Source organism: Borostomias antarcticus (assembly GCF_949987555.1).
Source record: "Borostomias antarcticus genome assembly, chromosome: 9".
In the NCBI taxonomy this organism is placed as follows: Eukaryota; Metazoa; Chordata; class Actinopteri; order Stomiiformes; family Stomiidae; genus Borostomias; species Borostomias antarcticus.
In genome coordinates this window covers 12,061,536-12,087,352 of record NC_140242.1, presented here as the reverse complement: position 1 = coordinate 12,087,352, position 25,817 = coordinate 12,061,536, and the positions used below count along the sequence as shown (strand labels likewise).

The 25,817-nt window shown below is 44.9% G+C and overlaps 1 protein-coding gene across 1 annotated transcript in view; it reads left to right on the top strand.

Moving 5' to 3' along the window:
* col11a1a (collagen, type XI, alpha 1a) overlaps nt 1–22,536 on the top strand; it is a gene marked incomplete at both ends in the record, with an annotated part of 79,833 nt that extends 57,297 nt beyond the window's left edge. Inside the window, 27 exons of the mRNA XM_084443168.1 lie at nt 883–936; nt 3,495–3,602; nt 4,213–4,320; nt 4,957–5,010; nt 5,449–5,502; nt 5,632–5,739; nt 7,936–7,989; nt 8,104–8,157; nt 8,374–8,427; nt 8,950–9,003; nt 10,309–10,416; nt 10,919–10,972; nt 11,176–11,229; nt 12,603–12,656; nt 15,555–15,608; nt 16,646–16,753; nt 17,089–17,142; nt 17,351–17,404; nt 18,251–18,358; nt 19,273–19,326; nt 19,536–19,571; nt 19,703–19,756; nt 19,990–20,236; nt 20,746–20,858; nt 21,354–21,422; nt 21,935–22,168; nt 22,390–22,536. Of these exons, the coding sequence (XP_084299294.1) occupies nt 883–936; nt 3,495–3,602; nt 4,213–4,320; nt 4,957–5,010; nt 5,449–5,502; nt 5,632–5,739; nt 7,936–7,989; nt 8,104–8,157; nt 8,374–8,427; nt 8,950–9,003; nt 10,309–10,416; nt 10,919–10,972; nt 11,176–11,229; nt 12,603–12,656; nt 15,555–15,608; nt 16,646–16,753; nt 17,089–17,142; nt 17,351–17,404; nt 18,251–18,358; nt 19,273–19,326; nt 19,536–19,571; nt 19,703–19,756; nt 19,990–20,236; nt 20,746–20,858; nt 21,354–21,422; nt 21,935–22,168; nt 22,390–22,536 (2,304 nt within the window). The remainder of the gene's footprint in view (nt 1–882; nt 937–3,494; nt 3,603–4,212; nt 4,321–4,956; nt 5,011–5,448; nt 5,503–5,631; nt 5,740–7,935; nt 7,990–8,103; nt 8,158–8,373; nt 8,428–8,949; nt 9,004–10,308; nt 10,417–10,918; nt 10,973–11,175; nt 11,230–12,602; nt 12,657–15,554; nt 15,609–16,645; nt 16,754–17,088; nt 17,143–17,350; nt 17,405–18,250; nt 18,359–19,272; nt 19,327–19,535; nt 19,572–19,702; nt 19,757–19,989; nt 20,237–20,745; nt 20,859–21,353; nt 21,423–21,934; nt 22,169–22,389) is intronic.
* Between the last annotated feature and the right edge of the window lie 3,281 nt (nt 22,537–25,817).

Below are 25,817 nucleotides of genomic sequence, written 5' to 3'. Positions count from 1 at the left end.
CTTCTATTTTATTGCTCATTTGATGAGAGAGAGCCTGCAGGGGAATACAGGCCAGTAAATACCGTTCCTGTCCCACGCTGATCTGAACAAACACAACCCTGCTCTCCCCTCACATCTCCACCTGTCTCACCATGTATTCTTATTCACCATCACAACCCTAAGATCAGACAAAAATCTTCCTGGAACAAGACTTTTATATAAATCTGGAGGAAGAGAGACCGTTATCTAGAATTACTGTTTATTCTCAGGATAGATGTTTTTATATATACTGTAAATCGATGACTTCCATACTGTTATATCGACCACTATTGATGACGTTTGCTCACTGTTCAATGTCTAATGTGTCAATAAAGCCGATCTTGAAGGAGTTACTGGTGTATCCCCAAGCCATGACGATGCACTGGCACCACATGTTACTGTACTGAAGCTACAGTACACAGTACAGTAGCTTCAAACACTAGGAGAGGTATTAAAGAAAGCTGCATAGAGACTTGCAGTGGTGGATGTGTACTGACACGACTCAGGCTCCTTGCTTCATGACATCCCGCTCTTAGAGATCCAATAAGCTCTCTCTGATTGGGAAGGTCATCCGGGAGGCTAACGCTGATCGCTCCAAAGTCATATTTCAGAGAGAGGCTTTCGCTGCGATACGCTGCCGCGCCGACTCATTCAGCAGACTCCTACTGTCTAGAACCTCCGCAATAAACCCGCTCCTTGAAAAGAGCGCGATTGAAACACACCAGATGCAGGCAGTGCATACTTTACATCACAGCGGTCTAAAAAATGAGTCGGTCATCATCAAACCACGATCCACCAGTGACTTCACCTTACATGCGATGGCGGTCTGTAACTCTCTGCTCATCGTGTGTTCTTCTGTTCCAGGGTCCGGCAGGTCTGAAGGGAGGCGAGGGTCCTCAGGGACCCCCAGGCCCCGTCGTAAGTACCTTTTTTTTCCGCCGCTCGGCGATGCAAACGAGATGTTCCTCAAGAGTTTCTGAGGGGACGTTGGGGATTTCAGGAGAGCCCACCCCTGTCGTCCAGCCTGTAGCGTAGAGGTGTTACTGTTTTTTCTTACCTCACCTAGTTGTGGCCAATGGGCTGGCCAAAGATTGATACCGTATGTGTCCCGATTCTGCTTCCTATGTGTTCACTTAGTCACCCACCCCAGATTCACTCATGGATGTAAAAAAAAAAAAAGATTTGGAAAGGTGCAATACTAGTCTGAAGCACTGGATGGCAGTTTGAATCCTTTAAACAAGGGATAGGATCCCTCTTGAAATGTCTGAGCTAACGTTAGGGTGGTACTTGGTTTTCTCTTGACATTTCAAAATCAGTTGACAGGCTGAACTGGTGACAGCCTGAAAGTGTACGTTTCGAAAGTGACAAAGGTTTGTAAAAGATAAAAACGACGTTTCATCTCATCGTTAGACAACGTGTCTCTCAATCTCCACAACAGCAGATATGTGCAACGACTGTGTAATCGCTCCGTAGAATCTTTGACAGCATACTTAAATATTATGCAGTGGAGCGTCACATGTCAAATAACTTTACATCACACAACTGGTAAAATGTGTGTGAAGATATCAGCGTTTATATCTGAGTTCAGAACTGTGACAGAAACCCTGCATTTTGCATTGATATCAGTTGAACAAAACATGAATACATGTTCCCAAACATGTGGCATATGAACACGCTAACTTACTGTTGACACATGAGCGTGCACACTAAAGCATTTAATTCCTGATTAAGAAATGAATGCAGGCTCCCTTCACCTTCCCATCACTCACCAAGCCCACAGATTCATCTTCAGCAATCAGGCACTATTCTGATCGTGTGCCCCCTGTCTGTCCAATCACGATCTGTGCTCCAAGCCCCCCACACAGATAGCCCCCCCCCACACACACACACACACATAAACACGCACACACACAGATACCCCCCACAAACACACACACACACAGATACCACCCACAAACACACACACACACAGATACCACCCACCCCCCACACACGCAAACACACAGATACCCCCCACACACGCACACACACAGATACCCACCCCCCCACACACACACACACACAGATACCCCCACCACACACACTCACAGCACAGATACCCCCACCACACACACTCACAGCACAGATACCCCCACCACACACAGATACTCCCCCCAACACACACACACACACACACACAGATACTCCCCCCCAACCCCCACACACACACAGATACCCCCACCACACACACACACACATACACAGCACAGATACCCCCACCACATACAGATACTCCCCCACACACACACACACGCACACACACACACACACACACACACACACACACACACACACATACACACAGATACCCCCTGCACACACACACACAGATACCCCCACACACAGATACCTCCACACACAAAGATACCCCCCACACACACACATATGCCACCGCACACACAGATACCCCCCATACAGACACACAAATACCGATCCCCACACACACAAAGATACCCCCCCGACACACAGATACCACCGCACACACAGATACCCCCCCATACAGACACACAAATACCCACCGCCCCCCCACCCCCTCCCGAGGAGCTGAACAAGAGCGTGACTCACTCCGTCTCGACCGGCCAATCAGACACCCAGGTCACGCGTCGTGTTGTCTGAGTGGACTGCGCACCTTGCAGCCTGCTGCTCTGACCACACACGCTTACAGAAGTGGACACGTATGTGACCGCGGCGCTCCGCCCCGATACCCCTTCGTCTGCATACCACCCTGGTGACACTCTCTCTGACAGAGTCATTTGAGCAGACATATGGTTGACTAATGCATTTCTGTCATGAGACCGTTGGGACAGATTGTCACGCAGATACATTGAGACACAACTAGAGCAGCTAGCATCTGATGGGTGTTGAAGAGCACAGCCAACACTTAGTAATCAGATCACTCCCCTGGGCTTTTTTAAGGCTATCCCCTCCTCCCTCCTCTCCTGATAACGTTGCACGTCTGAATCCTGCCCGGCTAGCTAATGGAAAGGGTTTGAAGTAGGGACTCCTGTGTTGTTGTGAGTGCCCCCAGAAGAAGAATGCATTGTCCTTCTTGTATCAAAGAACATTGTCTGTGTTCTTTTCTCGTGGAGCCACTAGCACTTACCCCAAAGGCTGGTGTTATTTTATAAGAAGAGGAAAGAGGAAAGGTTCCAGTCATGCTGAGAGAGTGTTGATGTGTTCTTTGCTGATTAAGGGACCTAGCCAAAGCAGCTGTATTGAGTTTGATTCATCTTTTATGAGAGCTTGTCCATTCCTCAACACATTCTCTCCTTTTCAAACTATCTCTCTCTCTCTATCTATCTCTCTCTCACACACACACACACAAACACACACACACACACACACACACACACACAAATAAACGCACATGCACACAAACACATGAACACGCACACACATACACACACACACATGCACACACGCACACACACACACAGGGCTCCCCTGGCGAGAGAGGTGCTGCTGGAACTGCCGGCCCGATCGGCCTGTCTGGTAGAACCGGCCCCCAGGGGCCCCCGGGGCCTGCTGGAGAGAAAGGAGCTCCTGTAAGTACCCCCCCCTACCCCCACCTCTCTCTCTCTCTTTCTCTCTCTCTCCCTCTCTCTCTTCCTCTCTATCTTTCTCTCTATCTCTCTCTCTCTCTCTCTCTCTTCCCCTCTTATCTTTCTCTCTCTCTATCTCTCGGTCTCTCTCTCTCTTCCTCTCCCTCTCTCTTTCCCTCTCACGGTCCTTTAATGACTGTTTGTTAGCGTTTCTCAAACAGAACTACTGTGTTTGTGCCACCACGGTTGACTAGTCTTGACAACACAGCTACCAACCGCTGACAGTCAATTAAGGACCATATCCCTGCTCTTGGGTGGAAACCTTGTACCTCCAAAATGGCAAGTTTTCAGAATGTTGAAAAGAAGATTCCAATTTATATGTTTCTGAACATAAAATCACATATGATGAGCTGTTTAGAATACATTTAATTGGTCTCAAGTGTTCAGAGGTTTAAAGGGTAGTCTCAGCTGTCAACTGAGATAATGTATTTTTTGTTTTACGAACTGGTGATACAAGGTTTCTGCCCAAAAGTGACGATATGAAAGACCAGAAGTGAAGTTGTCAGAGAGGATTTTTGTTTTTGTTTTTAACGTCTGATGTACCTGTGTCCAGGGAGAGAAAGGCCCCCAAGGTCCAGCCGGTCGTGACGGCGTCCAAGGCCCGGTTGGTCTGCCCGGTCCTGCCGGGCCCCAGGGTCCCCCAGGGGAGGACGGTGACAAGGTTAGCCCCTTCCCATCTGCTCTGGCGCCCAACTCGCTCTCTTTATCACGCCCCAAATCTATGCCATGTTTGGGCCCCGGACACAGCCCGCCAAACACTCTCCATCAGTGGATCCACACCCAGACCATCTGCACAGCAGATCTGGCTCACTCACTCGCCTGTCACTTATCCCACCACTCTCTCCTTCAGGCCAAACACACCAGTGAGATCCAATTAAGAGAGATAAAAGACAAAATGAAACACTGCTGCTGTTTTTCCATCTCCTGCAATCAATCATTGTATATTCTGATACCATCTATCTATTGAGCCCCTAGACAAAAATGTAATCCCAGAAGCTAGGAAGTCCTCTCATATCAAAATACAGCCTTCCAGAACATTTCTCATATCCGTAACATGTACTGAACCCATTGCCACTGGCAATTTCGCATCGACACATTGTGCTGCTAACGTGTTGCAGATAATGATGAGGTCTGATTGCTGTGTTTGTGAAAGGCGTGTCAGTCGATTATTTCTAATATGAGCTTGGCATTCGGAGAAGCTTCTCTGACAGAGAAATGTGTGAGTTCAAGGTGAGTGCATGCGTGTGTGTGTGTGTGTGTGTGTGTGATGACAGACCGGTGTATGTTCTCTGTTCAGGGAGAGGTTGGAGAGCCTGGTCAGAAGGGAAGCAAAGCAGACAAAGGAGAACAGGTGTGTATCCTCTACGATCTAATAATACACTCTTATCACTCATCAGATTTTAGCACTATAATAAATACAGGTTGTAAACGACCATATGTTTTGATGGTTCCATGGTGTCATAGTCCCATGGTCCACAAGGTACTCCTCTTAAGCACCCGTTTATATTTTGCTACTCTTGCACTTTGGCTTCAGCACTAGATTAGGTGTTTAGTCACTTGTTTAGAAAGGAGATGCACTTGTGAGTTCTGGCGAGTAGTAGTACACTGACTACCAATGTAATTATTCTAAGTCACTTTGGATCAAAGCGTCTGCTAAATGACTGTAATGTAATGTAATAATACAGAATAGTTCATACAATACTCTCGTCAGGACAAGGATTTACTGGCCTTTGTTTGTAAACACCTCTTCTCACCGTGCGTCTCCCCCCTGTGTTGTCCTGTATCGTAGGGTCCCCCCGGCCCAGCCGGTCTTCAGGGTCCCATCGGCGCTCCGGGTCCTGCTGTGAGTCCGTCCGTCCGTCCGTCGATCCTCCTGCCCCCCCCTGTCACCTGCCGTCGTCTTGACCAATATCCAGCACGCTGTCGTTCTCCATCGCAGGCCGCCTAACACGTCTCTCTCCTCTCTCCTCAGGGGGGCGACGGAGAGCCCGGCCCGCGGGGCCAGCAGGGGATGTTCGGACAGAAGGGAGACGAAGGCGCCAGAGGTTTTCCCGGACCTCCAGGGCCCATCGGTCTGCAGGTACGTCCCCACACACACACACACACACTCTAGGTCACACACACACACTCTCACACACACACACACACTCACTCACTCACACACACACACACACTCTAGGTCACACATACCCTTACTGTCACAATACTCAATACTCATGCCACGTAATGCCCCCTTCAACACACACATACACACACACACGCTCGAGCACTTCTTTCTCTGTTTAGTACGAGTACAGTCCCATTCTCTAGCCACTTGCCTACTCATTGATTACAGCTAAAGAAATCCAAGAAGCGTTCTTTAGGCTTTCAAACATCCAAGGTGTGTGTCCTTTTAGTAGTATATCTATCCATAGTTTTTCCTCCCAAGCAATCTGGTTGACACAAGAGAAAAATACATTGCCGTCATAGTAGAATGCAAACAAACCTAGGTGATGGATTAATGTTTTTCTGACGGAGTTCTGGACAGAACCAGATCAGCTGTCTAAATCAAATCAAATGAAATCAATTTAAACTTTATTTGTATAGCGCATTTCATACACAGAGGCAACACAATGCGCTTTACAGAGAGCAAGGGAGGTGGGCAGACATCCCACCCCTACATATTCCAGAGGGAAGCAAAAAAACAGTTTCACCCGGGGACCAGAAAAGTGAGCTGTAAAAATTCTCCCCTGACCTCTCTCAACGAGACGATCTGGAAAATGTTTTGTCTATTGACTAAGAACATTTACAGAGCAATAAACCTGGGCTAAATACGAGAGACATGACTATCTGTAGAGTATAGAAATAGTTCTAGCAACGAGAGGACGTCGTCATCACACCTCAGCCTATGATGGAGAGTTCTGCAGCGGGTGTTGAGGTTGATTGGCAGACCTTCAAAGGGAATTACTGTACACAAATACTGTTCAAAAGCCATTGATATGAAACCCCTTTTCGTTTAGCAATTCTTTTCAAACCTGGGTTTGATGGAATTATACGTGTTATGGTCATTCGTCTCAAGGTCCTACACATCTCTGATTATACTCATTGAATTGACTTTTAATTGAGTTTAATTTACTTCTAGCACTATTTCATGAATTGCTTAGACTGACCTTGCCCAATAGGCAGAGACCCGTTGAACATTTTACCACAGTGTCTAATTACCTTTCCTGACTAAGGAGACTTCCACTCTGATGAGATTCTGCACCATGGGGAAGAATCAGCATGCAGGGACACACACACACACACACACACACACACACACACACACACACACACAAGCACGCGTGCATGCGCACACACACACACACACACTTGGCCTCATCCCCGGGGCATTGTGGGTATTTGAGGAAGATAGCTGGGTATTACAGCGAGTAAATAACAGGTGAAATTAGTTCTTTGATGTCCTCGCGCCCACCTTGCTCCGGTGGCGACACTGTCTTTGAATCCAAAGGCTGATCCCACGCATAGCAATTAGGAGGACGCCCTCCATAGCAATCGGGAGAAAATGTCAAGCATATGAGCATATGACATATGAGGTCATAACCACATGTAGCGCATGAGGGTCGCAGCCCACATCCGGACTCACAATTAAGGATTGACCCTCCTCCAATCTTTCATTTGATTGCTGCGATCGAAAACAAGGAGCCAAGATACGGTTCATATTTCAAGTCACTTCCTGTCTTAAGTTTTTAGCCGTAAACCACGATTAGGAGAATTACAGAGCGGGGTTATTCTTTTAAACAGCTCTGGTTGGTGTCTGGCTGTGAAGGAGAGATGTCTCCCCAGAGCGTCATTGTAGCGTGGAGTAACATCTTCAGCTGTATGGATGAACAGCCGTGAGATTGATTGCTCATAAGGTTTCATGGGTAGATTAAATTTTTTGACACAATGGTGTTTGGTTTAATTCAGCCCCCAGGGTTGTGGAAGCTCACGGTCCGCTGATTCAGCATTACTCTTTACTTCAAATGAAATATCCCATATCTGTGTGGTGTCTATTATAGTCAATGATCCTCTACAAATTATCTTTTCAATTAATCATCACTTATCAAATCTGCGGTAGAGCGTTTGTTTACACCAAAGCAATGAAAAATTGGATGCAAAGTGAAATTGTATTGGTTTTTATAGAAGGTGACTTTTATTGACATATTTTCACCTTGGCTGAACTGAATAGCGCTGCATGCGTAGCTAACTGTACCAGGAATGTTAAAAGCATGTTCTGTTTTTCCTCTCTTTTCAGGGTCTTCCTGGACCCCCGGGTGAGAAAGGAGAGAACGGAGATGTTGGCCCGATGGTGAGCTGACGTCATATTCCGCACGCTTATCATTTTTCCATCATGAAATTGTAAATAATGCAATAGTAATTAATAACATTTTTCTTGTGTCATTTCCTGTCTTCTCCTCCACAGGGCCCCCCTGGTCCGCCTGGCCCCAGAGGTCCCCAGGGTCCTAGTGGAGCTGATGTACGTGACAGCCCGTCAGCACTTATATTCCCACTGACAATGTCTTCATCCACACAGTGTCACAGACGTTCAGTACTGTGTTCCGTAGAGATAAGACCACCGTCAACTAAAACAGTGACACATTCAAGTGACACGCTGCCGACGCTGACGCTTAACGCCTCTCTCCCGAGATACCGAGCCACGACTCATCTCTTTTTTCTCTCTTTTTCCTGTCAGGGTGCACAAGGTCCTCCCGGTGGCGTGGGAGCCATGGGCGGCGTGGGGGAGAAGGTGAGAGAGCGCGCGTCGTCGTCACCAGATACCCTAGAGGCCCTTTAAATAGCTGAAATGGTCTCTCTCTCTGGGGGCTGAAATACCGCCCGGCGGTCTCTCCACAACACGACAAGTCTCCCCCTCTGACGCTGTCCCCACGAGCTCAGCCTGTTTCACTTGCCCACCTTTGTTTTGACGTAGTGCTCTTGGCGGTATTAACGCCTCTTCTACAACGGTTCCAACGCTACTCTGCCATTTTATTGCCGTTTGGCAGACGGCTGCCTCATCAGTACTGGATGGTCTGCCAGGCTGGATATGAATATGAAACATGGAAGGATATCGCCACTTTAACGACAGCATTCAGAATAGTCTTAGCCATAGCCTCTATTGTACACAAATGTTGTTGCAGAATGAGACTATGAATATGAGCAGCATATTAACTAAAATGATATACTAGTCTGTTACTGTACTGATACTAGTCATACCAATCATTACACTGTCAAGATATTGGAGACGCTAAGATGAACTCTATCCATACAGGGGGAGAATGGTGAGGCTGGGAACCCAGGATCCCCTGGAGAGCCTGGCACTGGAGTAAGTCTGTCTCTCCTACCATGTGTGTGTGTGTGTGTGCGTGTGCGTGTGTGTGTGTGTGTGTGGTATGTATGCGTGTGTGTGTTTGTGTCATTACCTTCATCTTTAGCCTCTCTCTACGTAGATATATAATGGATCCACTATCTAAGAACTGAATTGCATTTTTCTGAGTGGATATATAATTGGCTACTCAACTGGAGGTGTGGCTGCATTTCAGCATGACAAGTCAGCTCTCCATATACACACATCCATGACAAGTCAGCTCTCCATATACACACATCCATGACAAGTCAGCTCTCCATATACACACATCCATGACAAATTGAGTCTGTTCCTAGACTCTCAGGGCATTATTACCAGCCAGCATATGCCCACTGTTTCAACCTTGGAACAACGACAAGTGCATGGTCACATTTTACTCTCTGGAGTCAATCTGTATCAGTAGTTGCATAACCAAAGTATTTATTTATAGTCACTTATTCAGTTGTCTTCCAGTGACGAGTCATGGTTAGAGTTAGGGATGAAGTTATTACAGAATTTTTTATTCAGTATTTTTTATTACTGATCCAGCCAGTCAGATTTATCAGGTCACACGTGAGCTGAGAGTTGGCAGGTCTTGTAAAGCCGGGCTCTCACTACAGAATCTTTGGGTTGATTTATCCCCGATTCACCCCTCCCGACAGTCGGAGGTAAAATCTGTCCTGGGACCATGGTCGGTACCGATGTTCGACCCAGATGATCTTGTAATGTGAGGGGTTGTAGTGTGAGCCTGGCATAACACTGGTGTGTTTACCGTATATGAACAATCAACATGCTTCTTATTTGTCAATGTTGGGAATATTCTCGTAGGTGTTTTTAGGATTGACAGGGCCTGTAGATTTGATGAGTTATTCTCATGAACGTGGTCCGTAGTGGTAGTGTATTGTATCGCCGCGTTTCCTGTTCCTCGTTAGTGTGACGGGGCAACGCAACAAGTGCTAGAACAAACGGGTCATCTTGAAGAGCCAGTGAACCTGTTTACTGTTACCTTTTGTGTGAATCATTGTTGCAATAAGTCTCAAAAAGAGCAAAGTATTGTCCATGTGGTTGATAGGGGGTAGCCTAACACTCAGCCATGCACACCTTGATAAATCAAATTGGAAAAAAAAAAAAAGATTTCATTAACACTGCTGGAATGTATCTTGAGAGATCTTGAGAAATCTAAACAGATCTATAGTACATGATCTAAAGGTGTTCCTCAAGTGTTCCACCATGGACCAGACAGCAGCGTGAGCGCTGACCATGCATGTGCTCTGTGCTCTTCAGGGACCTAAAGGAGAGAGAGGAGAGAAGGGAGAGGCGGGACCATCTGGAGCTGCAGGACCCCCCGGTGCCAAGGGACCCCCTGGAGAAGACGGTCCTAAGGGTAACCCTGTAAGTTCACCAGAACACCCACGGAAACACCCATAGAAACACACACACGCACACACACACACACACACACACACACACACACACACACACACACACACACACACACATACACACACTTCTCTACTACTACTACTACTACTACTACTACTACTACTACACAACTTATATTTATAAGTACTATGCTTTATAATATTTATGTATTTTCTACTTGGAAATGTAAGGGTTAGGGTAAGGGTTTCAAATGAAAATTATCTAATTGCCTTGGAGCAGGTTATTTAATTGAAGAGGCTAAGAGGCTAAAAGGCTTTTTATTGCAGTACTGTTTATTATAATTCATTTCAATATGGGCAGGGAATATGGTGAGTAAAGTACCCTGTCGGGTATAAATCAGTCGTTACTGTATAAAAATATATATTGGCTAATGAAGTCTGAGTTCACTAATATGTCTGTCTCTCTCTCTCTCTCTCTCTCTCTCTCTCTCTCTCTCTCTCTTTCTCTCAAGGGACCTGTTGGTTTCCCTGGAGACCCTGGTCCACCCGGAGAGCCAGGCGTTGCTGTAAGTACAAGGCCCAGGATGTCTTCTGATGTTGCTTTCCCCAGAACACACACATCCTAATACAGCAGCACTGCTACATCAGTGACTGCATCATGTGACAGAGTCACGTCCTGACCAGAGATGTACAGCTTAGTGACGTGAACCATGTAAGTACAGTTTGCCTTTCTTGATCTAACTGATATCTCAATACTGTTCTACTACAGGGTACTGATGGAGGGCCTGGAGAGAAAGGAGAAGACGGTGAATCTGGCCAACCTGTGAGTACAAAGCACAGTAAACATTAGATATCTATCTTCTAAATCAACCTGTGAGTACACAGCACAGTAAACATTAGATATCTATCTTCTAAATCAACCTGTGAGTACACAGCACAGTAAACATTAGATATCTATCTTCTAAATCAACCTGTGAGTACACAGCACAGTAGACAGTAGATATCTATATTCTAAATCAACCTGTGAGTACAGAGCACAGTAGACAGTACAGATCAACCTGTGAGCACACAGCACAGTAGACAGTACAGATATCTATCTTGTAAATCAGTTTGGAGCCCGTAAAACTACTTTGGTTAATGTCTTGTAATTCACTATTTCCAGACACACATTACTGTATATTTGCTGAAAATGCTCATTGCATTTGTTTTGCCAAGTGAATTGCCATAAAGGTTTATTTAGTGGGTAATTACCAACAATGGAATATATTGAATCATGATATTTCCCTCTTAACGTCTGGACTATGAGTACAGACATAACTTTTTTCCATATTCATAAAGTATGGTTTAGAAATAAGCATAGCAAACAACATCACACAGACCCTTTTAGCAGGGCCATGAATTACACTGCTTATTAACGTTTATGAATTTAAATGGGATTTGCAATCTTGTGGAAGAAAACAGAAGAAACTGTAATTGACTTTTTAAATTCAATATGATGAAGAATTGGTTCATGTTTGTGTGTCTAGTTGCTTCAGAGGGAGGGAAGTAGTAGACAGTTTGGTAATGAACAACTCAGTGAAGTTCAACTTGGAAGGGAAATCGTGTATTTTATTTTCTCCAATCAGCAGTCCAGAGTTTCGATTTGAACCCATCACACAGTTGAATAACTCTGTAAACTCCTACCCACTCAATTTGGTATTGTGTAGGCGTTCTGCCTCTTTTTCTACATTCATCACATATTGGCATATGCAAACCCTGAACGTGCTTTGATTGCATTCAATTAACTTGGAGACAACAAAAAAAGTTGTGCCATTTCAAACTGTATACAGTAGCTCTGAGTTTCAGAGAGTTTAGCAATATGTTTTTAAATTACTGTTTATTATATGTTTCCTTAAGGTCAATGCTGTTTATTATTATTAGCTTTTCTAATAATGAAAGGCATCATAAAGAACACAGCCCTACTCTTAAAGTCACTCATGAATATTGATGTAGTATAATAATAATAATAACAATCATAATAATAATACTGTAGTAGTACAGAGCATTGTGTGCAACTTAATTAAACCATTCCCTTCATCATTCTTCCTACCCTCTCTCTCTCCCTCTCTTTCTCTCCCTCTCCCTCCCTCTCTCGCTCTCTCCCTCTCTCTCTCTCTCTCTCTCTCTCTCTCTCTCTCTCTCTCTCTTTTATTTCAGGGACCCCCTGGTCCGTCGGGAGAAGCCGGCCCACCTGGACCACCTGGCAAGAGAGTAAGTTATACATCCTCATGATGGCCATTTACATGTACATCTTAGTCATATCCGAAGTGAATTACAGTCTAAAGTACGTGAAGTGAGTGTACATCCCAGTCATCATCAGTAAAGCCATTTGTAAGAACAAGCAATCACAGTGCTAGCTCATACACATACATGTGATGTGTTGGATGGGGGTTGGGGGGGGTGGGGGATAGGGTGGCCCAGTGGCCAACATTAATGTACCACAGCTTATGACACCACAGCTTGTTCCAGTGAAGACCATCCTAGTTTAATCAGAACTCATAGACCAGTGCCCACTGTGGTCTATATATTCTTTTCTCACACAAACCTTTTATCCAACCCGTTGAAACCCATTTAACTCTATGAAATATAATTCACTTAGGCAGAGAAAGTTCAGCTCTTTGTTCCTCACAGAAACCCAAGCGGAAGAATAGTGGTTTTCTACAATAACGCCCACTCAACCTCCCACAAGAATAACGCCTACTCAACCTCCCACAAGAAGCACCATCATTTATTCTCCAAACAAGTCAAACGAGAAAGTGTTGAAAAATTTTAAAGGGTCAGAAGAGTGAACTGTCTGTAAATGGAAATAGAAGACGCCTCAAACCCCCGCTGAGAAATAAATGTCTTGACATCGTTTATTTCTTTGCCGTAAGAAATTGAAAATGGAGGGAGAAAAAGAAAGACTAAAGAGCATGTTGCCTGAAACTCATTTACCTCTGTCTAGCGAGGGGGGGGGATAGAGAGAGCGTGTCTGACACACTATTGATCCTGGCTTTGTGAGTGACAGCAGTGGCAACACAAAGGCTTAGCTGCCGAGCAGTGGCAACACAAAGGCTTAGCTTCCTGGCTTACGGGGGTGAGACGAGGGGAAAGGGAGGGAAACCAAGTTGTTATTTTTGAGACGTTGCCCTCTCCCTGACCCTTTCCTCTCCAGACTCATAGTCTCTCTACAGAAAGGTGCTGCCCAGAGGCATTAGATATAAAGGCTGCTAGTTGGCATCCTGGGCCTCCACTGAGCCCACACTGACACTGCTTCCTGGTTAACAAGGCATTAAGTTGAAGTCATGTCATTTTGACATACCTTAGGTCATGATGGTGACATGTCCTATGGGGAGCTAGTTCATTCTTATTTCTGGGTCTAAGCTGATATAATTCCCTTTGACACTGGCTCAGATAAACATTGTTCCCAGGCAGCTGCTGTCAGATGGAAGTAAATGATTGTAAACAGTCTATAATTTATTTTGTGTGATGTTGGAGTTATTTCATTATACAAAAAGAACAATTATTTTACATTTGGGGAAAATCCAATCATATCTCCTGTGAATAGCTTCAATGTTACAGTTCGATAGCAGAATATATGCATACAGTATGCAAACCAGACGCATGGACTGGCAATTGCTTTTGCGATACGTTTGATGGAATTTACTTTCCAGGTATTTAGCGTCACATCAGCATGTGCAGCTCCTAATGGTTCTGGGATTACTTTAGGAAAACGGCTATTTCATCAACATGACTCTTTAAACGGCCACCTCCCCTCTCTCCCCTACAAAGAAAAAGTAACCTAGAATAATATTTGCAACTCCCTGGCAGGCTGCTGCCCTGAATACTTAATAGGGGGGCAAGAGTTGTTTTGCATTTAATGTCCAGGGCATTAAAAAAAAGAAGCTTCCTCAGCATTTATGCCCTAGCAATTTGAAACGATGCTGAAATGTCTTTCTCCGACTCCACAGGCCGCACTGGAATCAATTTAGCACCCGTCCAATTCTTTATTTATTTGTATGTTATTAATTCCCTATTTAAAAAGGATGAGAAGGAAATGCCTAATTTGAAGTCCTGAAGTGTCTGTTGGAATGTAATGCATTTGTATCTGTATTATTGAGTCTGCTATACTGTATATGAAGATAATGGCAACTCCAAGCACACTGTGTATGTGATAAAGGTGACAAGCATTCTAACTACATACAAATGCTCCTATTGGATATGGTTCATTGTACTCTACCAGGTAGTAAGATAGCATCTTGATAGCAATCAACCCTGTAGTGTCTTGGCTTTAACTGATTCAAAACAGCTCATCAGCAACAACAATCGGATGAAGCTCTGTTTGACTGTAATCATACAGGCTGCTAGATGACCATGCCAGTGCAGTCCACCAGATCAGAGAAAGCCCCCCCGCACACCTTTGAACCTACAGGCCATGGATGTTTGGGCAGTGGGGGGGATGACCTGGAAATCCTGGTGATGTGATTGGATGGGGTGGGGTGTCAGTGTATTGGTCAGCGAACTGCCGGCTAGTGAGGTAAAGGTCCATTCAGAGGGCCGTTCAGTCATACCCACCTTTTGAAGGTTGATGTGGACATTCATTATCAAGCCTTTTGCGGAGAAATTGGTTAAAATGTTCTCAGGGAATGTGATAGTTATCTATGATTGTCAACCGTCAGTTAGGAATAAAAATGAATTATAACAGCGGGAATGACTGACATAGCTTATCAGACCACCTGCCGCCTACCTTGCGAAGTAGGAAAATGCACATATATTTGCATCATTTACGGAAAGTGTTTGAAAGTGTCTTTTCTGTCCAAAACAGAAATTATAACCTCTATAATGTTTGTTCAAGCATTTCCCCCCCCCTCATTAGTCTTGAGCAGCCATTGAAATATTGCACTACAAAAAGCTGTGGCTGTGTACTTATTGGCATGTGTGATTGATGCCAGGTGGATGGATGTTTGTCACAGTAACACATTTGTACTGTTCACCTGAATTACTCACTTGCACAATGCTTTTCTCGACACACACACACACACACACACACACACACACACACAAACACACACACACACACAGCATTTGTGCTGATATGCTGAAGCCTGTCCTCGCTCTTGTCCTCTCCAGGGACCCGCCGGAGCTACTGGAGCAGAGGGCAGACAAGGAGAGAAGGGCGCCAAGGTAACGCCGCCAAATAAATTTACTGACCCACAGGGAGAACCCCCCCCCCCATCCCCATCAACCCTGTCTGGTCCTGAGACCCCCCCCCCCCATCAACCCTGTCTGGTCCTGAGACACCCCCCCATCAACCCTGTCTGGTCCTGAGACCCCCCCCCCCATCAACCCTGAGACCCCCCCCCCATCAACCCTGTCTGGTCCTGAGACACCCCCCCATCAACCCTGTCTGGTCCTGAGACCCCCCCCCCCATCAACCCTGTCTGATCCTGAGACCCCCCCCCCCATCAACCCTGTCTGGTCCTGAGACCCCCCCCCCCCCCATCAACCCTGTCTGATCCTGAGACCCCCCCCCCCATCAACCCTGTCTGGTCCTGAGACCCCCCCCCCCCCATCAACCCTGTCTGGTCCTGAGACCCCCCCCCCCATCAACCCTGTCTGGTCCTGAGACCCCCCCCCCCCCATCAACCCTGTCTGGTCCTGAGACCCCCCCCCCTTCTAGCCCTAACCCTAACCCTGTCTGGTCTTGCATAAATCCAAACAAACTAAGTCGATGTTTCACTCAAGATCAGATTAAGATTTGTGTATCTTAACTTAGACCGAGAGATGTTTTCTTTTTCCATGGTTTGAAACATGAATGATGGAAACCTACCTGCCTGCCTGGCACAGATCTAGTCAGTATGCTGCCTGTGTGGTGCCCTTCCCGGACCTCCCTTCTACATTCAAATACATCTCTCACTCTCACTGCTGTGAGCTTGTGTTTCACATTCCCTGTAACTCCCAGTACAGTGTCAGTAGCAACAATTGGATAGCCTGGCTCCAGCCCCTGAATCACACACCCACTTTAATTTCCGTAATGCGATTCGGGTCTGGTAAAGCTCTCGTCTGAGCGGAGTGATTTCTCGGTTGGAATTTCAACCGGGCCATCTGGGAAAATGGCTGCAATGGGAGCCTGTTCAGACTGAATAATGAGGGGAAACGAAATGGCGATGCAGTCAGGCTACCAATCTGGACTCCCCCCCCCCCCCCCCCCCCCCCCACAGGGTGAGGCTGGAGCTGAGGGCCCCCCTGGTAAGACCGGCCCCGTCGGACCCCAGGGACCCTCCGGAAAGCCCGGCCCAGAGGGCCTTCGTGGAATCCCCGGCCCCGTCGTAAGTCTGAAACGCACCGTCCAGTCTTTCCCTCAATCTCACACACACACACACATGCACACACACACACATGCATGTACACACATACACACACTCACGAGCACACACATACACACAGTCCAAATAATCCTAAAGCATGACAACGGCACTCATGGAATAATCAATATTCCCATTTGCTTGTCCTTTATATATTTCTCTTGTTTATTTGAATGCACCTTTTGCGGGATTCGGGCTATAAATCATCATGCTGTGCACAGAAAATCAATATTAGTCCATAAGAGTTACAGTGGCTTACTGGGCTATAATGCCGCCTATAATTGGATGGCTTTTCTCAGGGTGAACAAGGACTTCCTGGCTCCCCTGGACAAGATGGTCCACCTGGACCCATGGTTAGTACAGATTCTCTCTCTCTCTCTCTCTCTCTCTTGTTCCAGGTGCCTGTCTGTCTCTCTGTCTGTCTGTCTGTCTGTCTGTCTGTCTCTCTCTGTCTGTCTCTCTCTGTCTTCTGTCCCTCCTTGATCAGATTTGCTTTGTTCTTTTAAACTTCTCTTGGAGGTTGTTGATGTTGAACTTCCGTCTCTTCCTTCTCTCACGCAGGGTCCCCCAGGTCTCCCCGGTCTGAAAGGAGATCCCGGCTCCAAGGGTGAAAAGGTGAGAACAGCTCAATTCTCCCTCCCAGAAACGCGTGTTCATTCGGTTTCCTTGATCTCAAGCAGGTTAGAAGTTAAACCTGTAATGAAAAAACCTGTGCGACCAACCTGATTCGGATTGTGGTCAAGGCCCCCCCTGATCTGAACCTATCCAGCTTTGATGGATGGATGAAAACAAAGTGCTTCTCTTGCCTTAGGGGGAAAATACCCATAACAAAGGTTTGATACATTCCCACAGCAATGGGAAGGAGAAAATGGTTTGCTTTTACATTTCAACTAGAGCTAGAACAACCTGGCATCGCAATCTGATTAAATGTCACAAGTCAATGACAGAATCCCTTTGTCACGAAAGAAGCCATCAGAATTGACCACGGCGGTTGTGAGACAGTCGTGTGGCCCATCCAGTGTTCTAGTGAAATTGCGAGAGAAGCGGAATGATGGCGACTGGTTGAAAAAGCGCACAATGGACCACTCTCCGCTGTGACCGCTTCCCTCGCTTTTCACATCAGTGGGTCTGGTTTATAGTCGCACGATTTTCCAGTCGTCGACGGTGAATTGTGCTCAGTTACAGTTCTGTTTTCAGTGAAATCATTTTGCCAGTCGCAGGAGACATTTTAAAGGATACAACGCTTGCAGATTTGGGGAATGATCAAAATTCTGCGTTTACTGGCCCATCCGTATGTTGAGGTGCCGTTACTGGGTTTGTGGTCGAATAAAACTATGTATTGTACTTACACCCGGTGCATCCACTCGAATATTACAGTCTTTATGACCGTATGTGTGTGTGTGTGTGTGTGTGTGTGTGTGTGTGTGTGTGTGTGTGTGCGTGCGTGCGTTTCACCTCCAGGGTCACCCAGGTCTTATTGGCTTGATCGGACCCCCCGGTGAGCAGGGAGAGAAGGGCGACCGAGGTTTGCCCGGGCCCCAGGGGTCCCCTGGCCACAAGGGTGACGGCGTAAGTGATTGATGATCTCATCACCTTGCTATTCATCAACCTCTTTGCCCTCCACCAGGAAGTGCAATGCCATTGGTCTAATCGCCCGCCGTTCACCAGCAGGGGCTTTGATAATGAAACATCACTGTATCTGCATACTGAGTGCAACCATCACTACAGGACTACACTACATCCTACTGACATACAGTAGACTTTGCATTGAGGATTTATACACAATCACACACACACACACACACACACACACACACAAAATATATGCTGCACTATCTTAGACAGGATTAGTCATTCACATTCTCCATTTATCCGGGCGGTCAATTTTATATCTATCTGATAATAATGTCATACCAAATACTGTGATTTTCTGATGTTGTGCATCCTGTCCAGGGCTGATAACGCACTGCTTCTCAACCAGCATTGAATTTCAATTTTTTTCTAGGCCAAACCCCTACTTTTTTTCCCCCTGGGGATATTGAAATGTGAAGCACCACTCAAACGAGGCCGTGACATCTTCCCAATGAAGGCTCTGCATTAAGGACCTCATCCATTTTTAAACTAACATTGCAGATTGAGTGAATATGCAATCCTAGAGCAGTGTGGCCTTTTCAGGATCCTCACTTGGTAATAAAAGACCACAGGATTGATTGAACATTAAGCCTAATGAAATAGTGATGTCCCTTTTTGTATGTCTGAATAGGGTAAGAAATAGACGCTTCTGCGTCTCTCACTCTTAGGACTGAGAAATGTGCTGTTGAAATGTACAGTATCTCAGAAACTAGAGTGTGTGGTAGTTGATGTGTTTCCCTCCCCGGGCTTCTCTATGGTCATAATAATAATAATAACAACTGTACTTAAGGAAACGTCATTAGAATGCGTCTTGGTTTGTGGTGTGACTGATCTGTGTCTGGTCTGAACAGGGCATCGGTGGATCTTCAGGGCCCCTCGGCCCCCCCGGTCCCCCAGGCCTGCCTGTAAGACTTTAACCTGTATTATCTGATTTGTTTTGTTCATATCCAAATGCCACATCAATACAACTCTTTTGTTATTCGCTCATTTCTATTGTTGAAATTGTATTTTGTTTTGATTGTCGACTGTTTTTGTTCACGGCTGCGGTACCATTGAACCCCCCACCCCCCGGGGATGCACCCACCTGACTGTGCTTCTCTGCCATCTCTTCCAGGGTCCCCAAGGCCCCAAGGGATCGAAGGGTTCATCAGTAAGTTCAGTCTCTAACCCAGCGTTCACATCAACTGGCGGTAGTGTTGTACAGAGCAGTAATCCAGTAGCTGAGTGAATGTGAGGTGCAGGCCTGACGTGCCCCTCTCTGCCCCCCCCCCCCCCCACCAGGGTCCCGCTGGTCAGAAGGGAGACACCGGTACGGTCGGCCCTCCTGGTCCTCCTGTGAGTACTGCTGGCTGATGTTCTCTGAGTGTTTTTCATTCTGTAAAGTACTTTGTGACTGTGTCTATGAGAGGTGCTATTTTAAATAAACTGTACTTACTTACTGTCACTCTCAGGGCAACATTTACATTTGCAATACATTTTGTGTGAATTTGTATCCACTAAAATGTAGGAAATTAACTGAGTTAGCTCTGAAGCTGATTGCTTATTCTACTGTTGCCTCTCCGTCTCAGGGTCCACCAGGCGAGATCATCCAGCCGTTGCCCATCCAGTCACCGAAGAAGAGCAGGCGCTCGGCTGACATGCAGTCCGATGCAGCGGGCACCATGATGGACTACGGAGAGGGCATGGAGGACATCTTCGGCTCCCTCAACAACCTCAAGCAAGACATCGAGCGCATGAAGTACCCCATGGGCACGCAGAACAACCCCGCCAGAACCTGCAAAGACCTACAGCTCTGCCACCCAGAGTTCCCTGACGGTGAGTCAAACCGGACGCCAGGGGAAAAGGATGACAATAAAATGTGTTTGTTTGGATGAAAAATATATAGTTGACTGTAGTAGCTACAATTGGTTGACATTTGAGGATAGATAAGGATGTGTTTGACTGTGAATGCCATTTACTCATTTTTTGAGGTGTAGAGGTTTATATAGTACAGGTATGTATGTCAGTGGAGTGGGAAAACACTAATACACTTGTGGAAGGTATTTGCAAAATATTCATTCGTTGGTGAACTTTTGGGGCAAGGGTTTCAAGTAAACACTGAGAATCTGTGTTGTCGCTGGACGTTTTACATGTATTTTTCTCAGCTCTGGATGAAATGAGTATGAGGTTCCCATTTACAAACAAAATCATAAAACCAAACACATACATAACTTGTATTAGTTCAAACATGTTATGGTTCATTGAAATATTCTGCATGTTTGATTTTGAAACCCAGTGGAACTTTCTAGATTGTGGTATCTGATTCTTTGATTGGTTCTCCACAGGTGAATACTTCATTGATCCAAACCAGGGATGTTCTGGCGACTCCTTCAAAGTGTACTGTAACTTCACTGCAGGCGGAGAGACCTGCATCTACCCCGACAAGAAGTCCAACGGAGTGAGTTACATTTTACATACATCCCAGAGAAAGACACACAACTGTTTTCACCTTAACTTCGAGTGTAGAGTGAAGCCTCATAAAACATTGCGTCTTAAATCATGTCATGTTAAATTCAGTCATGAAGTAGTCATTTTAAATCTAGTCAGGTTTATGGGAGATATTATGTTTTGATGTATTCATAGTTTCACCGCCCGGCTTTGATGTATTCATAGTTTCACAAAACTCGTCCCTGTCATCTTGCGACCACGGTCTCTTTCATTGAACCTGACAACAAAACAAAGCCATTTGTTTTGGTTTTCCTCCAACCCTGAGTATTGACATCTACAGTACATTCCCAATTGAGAAAGAGAACCTTTGAGTTATGGTGCTATGCATTCAAAATATTTCCCAGACATTATATCTACAGCACTGTTCTGTTTTAAGAAATCTCTACAATGTAAAACATTTACGTCTTCAAGGTCCTCACTACAGCTAATTTGCTTTCTTCTACAGGTCAGAATATCTTCGTGGCCCAAAGAAATTCCAGGCTCGTGGTTCAGCGAATTTAAGCGTGGTAAAATAGTGAGTGCTCCATCTTTGCTTTCATCCAAGCCAGCCATCCACATAAAAGAAATTCTCCCCTCCTTAATGCTAAACTAAAAGGATTTTTGTGGCTCTGCGTTTGCCTGCTTAGCATATCTTCCCAGAACAGTCTCTTCAAAACTGACACACCGCAAATAGACTCAAATAACTAAGCACCACATGAAAGCCTGAGCCAATGACCCAAGGTGGCTCGCCACAAAGAGATCTGCACTTCCACCCACAGCTTCCTCAGAACCACCACATTCATATTTTATGCAGTTGGGAACTGATGGAAGCTCAAAGGAGGAACGTTTGATTTAAAATGATCGCCAAGGCCCAATTTGAACATCGGCGAATATCAGCAAACTTACTGATGCTGAAAAACGTTCCAACCACTAGGATATATCTCTCAAATGTGAGATGGGTTGCTATCTAAAGCCTTCAATAACCTTAACATAATGAATTCTGTCCTGTAAACTAAATCTTGTTTTATCTTCCTCTTTCTCCATTAGCTGTCATATGTGGACTCAGAGGGTAACTCAATAAACATGGTTCAGATGACGTTCCTCAAACTACTGACAGCCTCTGCCAGGCAGAACTTCACCTATAACTGCCACCAGTCCGTAGCGTGGCACGACGCCACCATCGACAACTACGACAAGGCGCTCCGCTTCCTGGGAGCTAACGACGAGGAGATGTCCTACGACAACAACCCCTACATCAGGACCCTCACAGACGAGTGCGCGGTAAGGGGCCGTCCACTGAAACTGGCTGTTTGAAAAAGTTCACTGAGTGACTCCCATGTGAAATATTTTCATTTATTTGTACGAAATATTTCCATTCCATTGATTGACTACTTCTTTCGTCTTAGAGTAAGCTTATGTTACTGTCTGGAATTACATGAACTGCTTACATGAACATGACTGCAGCATTCAAATCTAATTGTGTTCTTGTCTTCCCCGCACAGACGAGGAAGGGCTACGGAAAGACTGTGATGGAGATAAACACTCCCAAAATTGATCAGGTGCCAATCATTGACGTCATGGTGAATGACTTTGGGGATCCCAACCAGAAGTTTGGATTTGAAGTTGGGCCTGTTTGCTTCCTTGGCTAAAAAGAAGAAAAAAAAGAAAGAAAGGAAGAAAAAAAAAAGAAAAGAACTTGGCGGGGTCAGCGAAGAAAGTCAAGTGAAGACGTTGTGGGAACCACCAAACCCCTCCTGCACCCACACCTTTCAATGCCACATGCAAGTTTTGAATAAAAAAAAATGGTGTAGAGAACATGTCTTGCCATGTATGTATGTATTGCCCAGGAAAATACGTGTTGCCCTTGTAGGGCTAGAACCACATGACATTACCCTGTTTTGGTGCGAAGGAGAAGGACATTGAATGTGTGGCAGAGAAGGGTGGAAAGGAGCTTTAACCAGGCGAGGGAGAAATACAGACCTCTTTTCTGGATTCTCCAGGTGCTGTATAAAAAATGACTACAATGGTGCTTGTTCAAAACACACAAAAAATAAGAGGTGCTAGGAGAGAGAGGTGTATTTTGATAATAAAAAAACTGTAATTATTATTTTGTACAATACTGTTATTTCTGAATCCACTTTCAAAACTTGCATGTGTATCAGAATCCGCATCTGGCTCTTAATTTCAATGTCCGTAAACGCTACAAAAATATATATATAAGTTAAAGAAATTGATAAATAAAGAAATAAATAATTAAGATTTTTTGTCAATGAATACTGTGTAACTGTTATGAAGCAAATAAAATGAGCATTCAAACGATTCCCTAATTATAATGTATCCCCTTTGTATATATTGACTATCCAAAGCTCTAGGTTATTTGCCGTTTTGCCCTCATTGACCATTGGTAAAACAACTGGAAGTATCACACCAGCACACATACAGCAACATGTCCCACTAATGTTGTGATCCTGTGCTTGTATTAAGCAATCATAGCATTCGCTCTACTTTTATTTAAGTCTATTTGTTGTTTTTTTTGTTGGTTTTTTATTTTATTTTGTTATTTTCTGTCAGTTTTTTTTTTGGTCGTATACCTCAAACTTTCTTGGTAACCATTACGATGCGAGGATGTAATGCCCTGTATATACCTTGGTTAAACAATTAAGTTTATATATTTTGGGTGGGGAATTTTTTAAGAGAGAAATACTTATCTGTTAGACATCCTCTGTTCAAATCCTTCTGTGAATGCAATGATAAGCCCTTTAGGTGACCCATTTTTGTAACTAAAATGAGAAAATGTTTTAATGTGCTTTTTATGGTTCATTTAAAATATTAAAACTGGATTCTAAACAACAGTAAATTAAGTGTCTCAATGGTTTGTTAAAGTTTACTTTGCAATATTGAAATGGGGCTAATTTGTTGCTGTAAATTGTAGGCACAGTATACTGTTGTCATTTAGGTAATAATTTGGTGCTATCAAACTGATGTTTAGAAGAACCATGGTGTGCTTTGGATAATCTCAATCTCTTGACAGCCCTGGTGCTTTGACTGATTGTCTCTCCACCACAGGGAGGGGCGGGGGCCTTCAAACAGGGAGGGGCGGAGGCCTTCAAACAGGGAGGGCTGCCAATCGGTGGGTAGGACCGAGAGCAGAGCGGAGACACGAGACGGGCCATGCCCAAACAGAAAAGAAACAATCAGCCGCTGCTCATTAATCTACATCACTTCCTGTCTCTGCTTGAAAACAAACTAATTCAAGAATTCAGACAGCATCAAAGAACTAAGAGCCAATAACCAGTCAGGGCTTTTCATGTTCTCTCCCATAGAGAGCAGAAGAGATTCACTTGTGTTGATTGACAACTCTATGCAGAGGTAAAAAATGATTTTTTCTTCCCTCCTATTTGGAGCTGGGTCTTTGAACAGAACCAAAGAGACCTGTGTGTAGGGGGATCTAAGAAGCAAGAAGACTTCTGTTCTGTACCACTACATTTATGAAATAGTGTGCTTCTCAGAAATCTTTCGGTGCTCACAGAATTGTTCTGAACAGACAAGTGAAGCTGAAGCCAAACTCCCCAGTCAAGATGAAGCCCAGAGTGAAGTTCTCAGATTAAGCCCAGAGTGAAGTTCTCAGATGAAGCCCAGAGTGAAGATCTCAGATGAACTGAGGGATATATCTATACAGTATCTGGAGCTCTTGCAGACAGAACCCCCCCCCCCCCCCCCCCCCACTGCTGTGCACTGTGTTATCCCAATTGCACCTGGAAAGGCCCCCTGCCTCCTTGTGTCCTGCAGGGCTGGACTGGGACAAAAAATCGGCCCTGGCATTTTTGGCCCAGACAGGCCCACCACAATCGGTCGGACACCACCCACCAGTACGAAATCCTTGCGGCCCCTTTAAATATGCAATACCACCGTACTATTTCCCCAAACCACTACAAAGATGAGTAAGTTCCGTGGACAAGTGTACCAGTGCAAATGGACGAGTGTACTCACTCACTCTTGACTCCCTGGTGGTCAGACGTGGCCATGGAGTACACAATCTCCATACTCAAGTAACAGCTCCAGTACAAGTACAAGAAATTGTCAAAGAAAAAGCTCTGATAGAAGTCAAAGTATAATTTCAAATTATTTATTAAATTATTATTATTATTATTATTCAAATGTAAGTATAGAAATATGTACAAAGTATACAAGTAACTCAAAATGTTGCCTGTGAACTCCACTGGGCTGAAAAGATCTCCTCCTCAAACAAGGCAACCTTTAAAAGAGTGAGAAGGAGAGACAAAGAGAGAAAGGTGAGAATGATAATTGATGGAGTTAAATGATCACAGTACTGGTCCAGTATCTTCAATTGAGAACAATGTAGAGAGATAGTTGCATGTATTTGATACTTACTTAGTAATAAAGGCTGCATGGCCCTCTGGATACCCTCAACAATAATGGCATCTCCTGAGAGAGAGAGAGAGAGAGAGAAAGAGAGAGATAGAGAGAGAGAGGGGGGGAGAGAGAGAGAGGGAGAGATGAGACGTGATCAATGATAAGTCATACATGATTAAATTACAGATTCAGATGATCAGAGTTGCATGAATTGTATACTTACTTACTGGAAAAAGGCTGCATGGACCTCTGAATACCCTCATCAACAATGGCATCCTGAGTGAGAAAGAGGGAGGAAGAGAGATGAGACACGATAAGTGAGATAAACTATAGATTCAGATAGTAACAATATCTTCTAGAAAATGTAAGCAGTTGCATAGATTGTAAACTCACTACTTACATAAAAAAGGATGCCTGTGAAGTCCACTCCAGTTAAAAGCAAAGTGCTTCTTTTCAAACAAATGAGGGCAACCTTTGATAGAGAGGGAGGGAGAAAAGGGGAGACAGAGAGAAAGGTGAGACTGAGACATTATAATTGATTGAGTTGATCACAGTA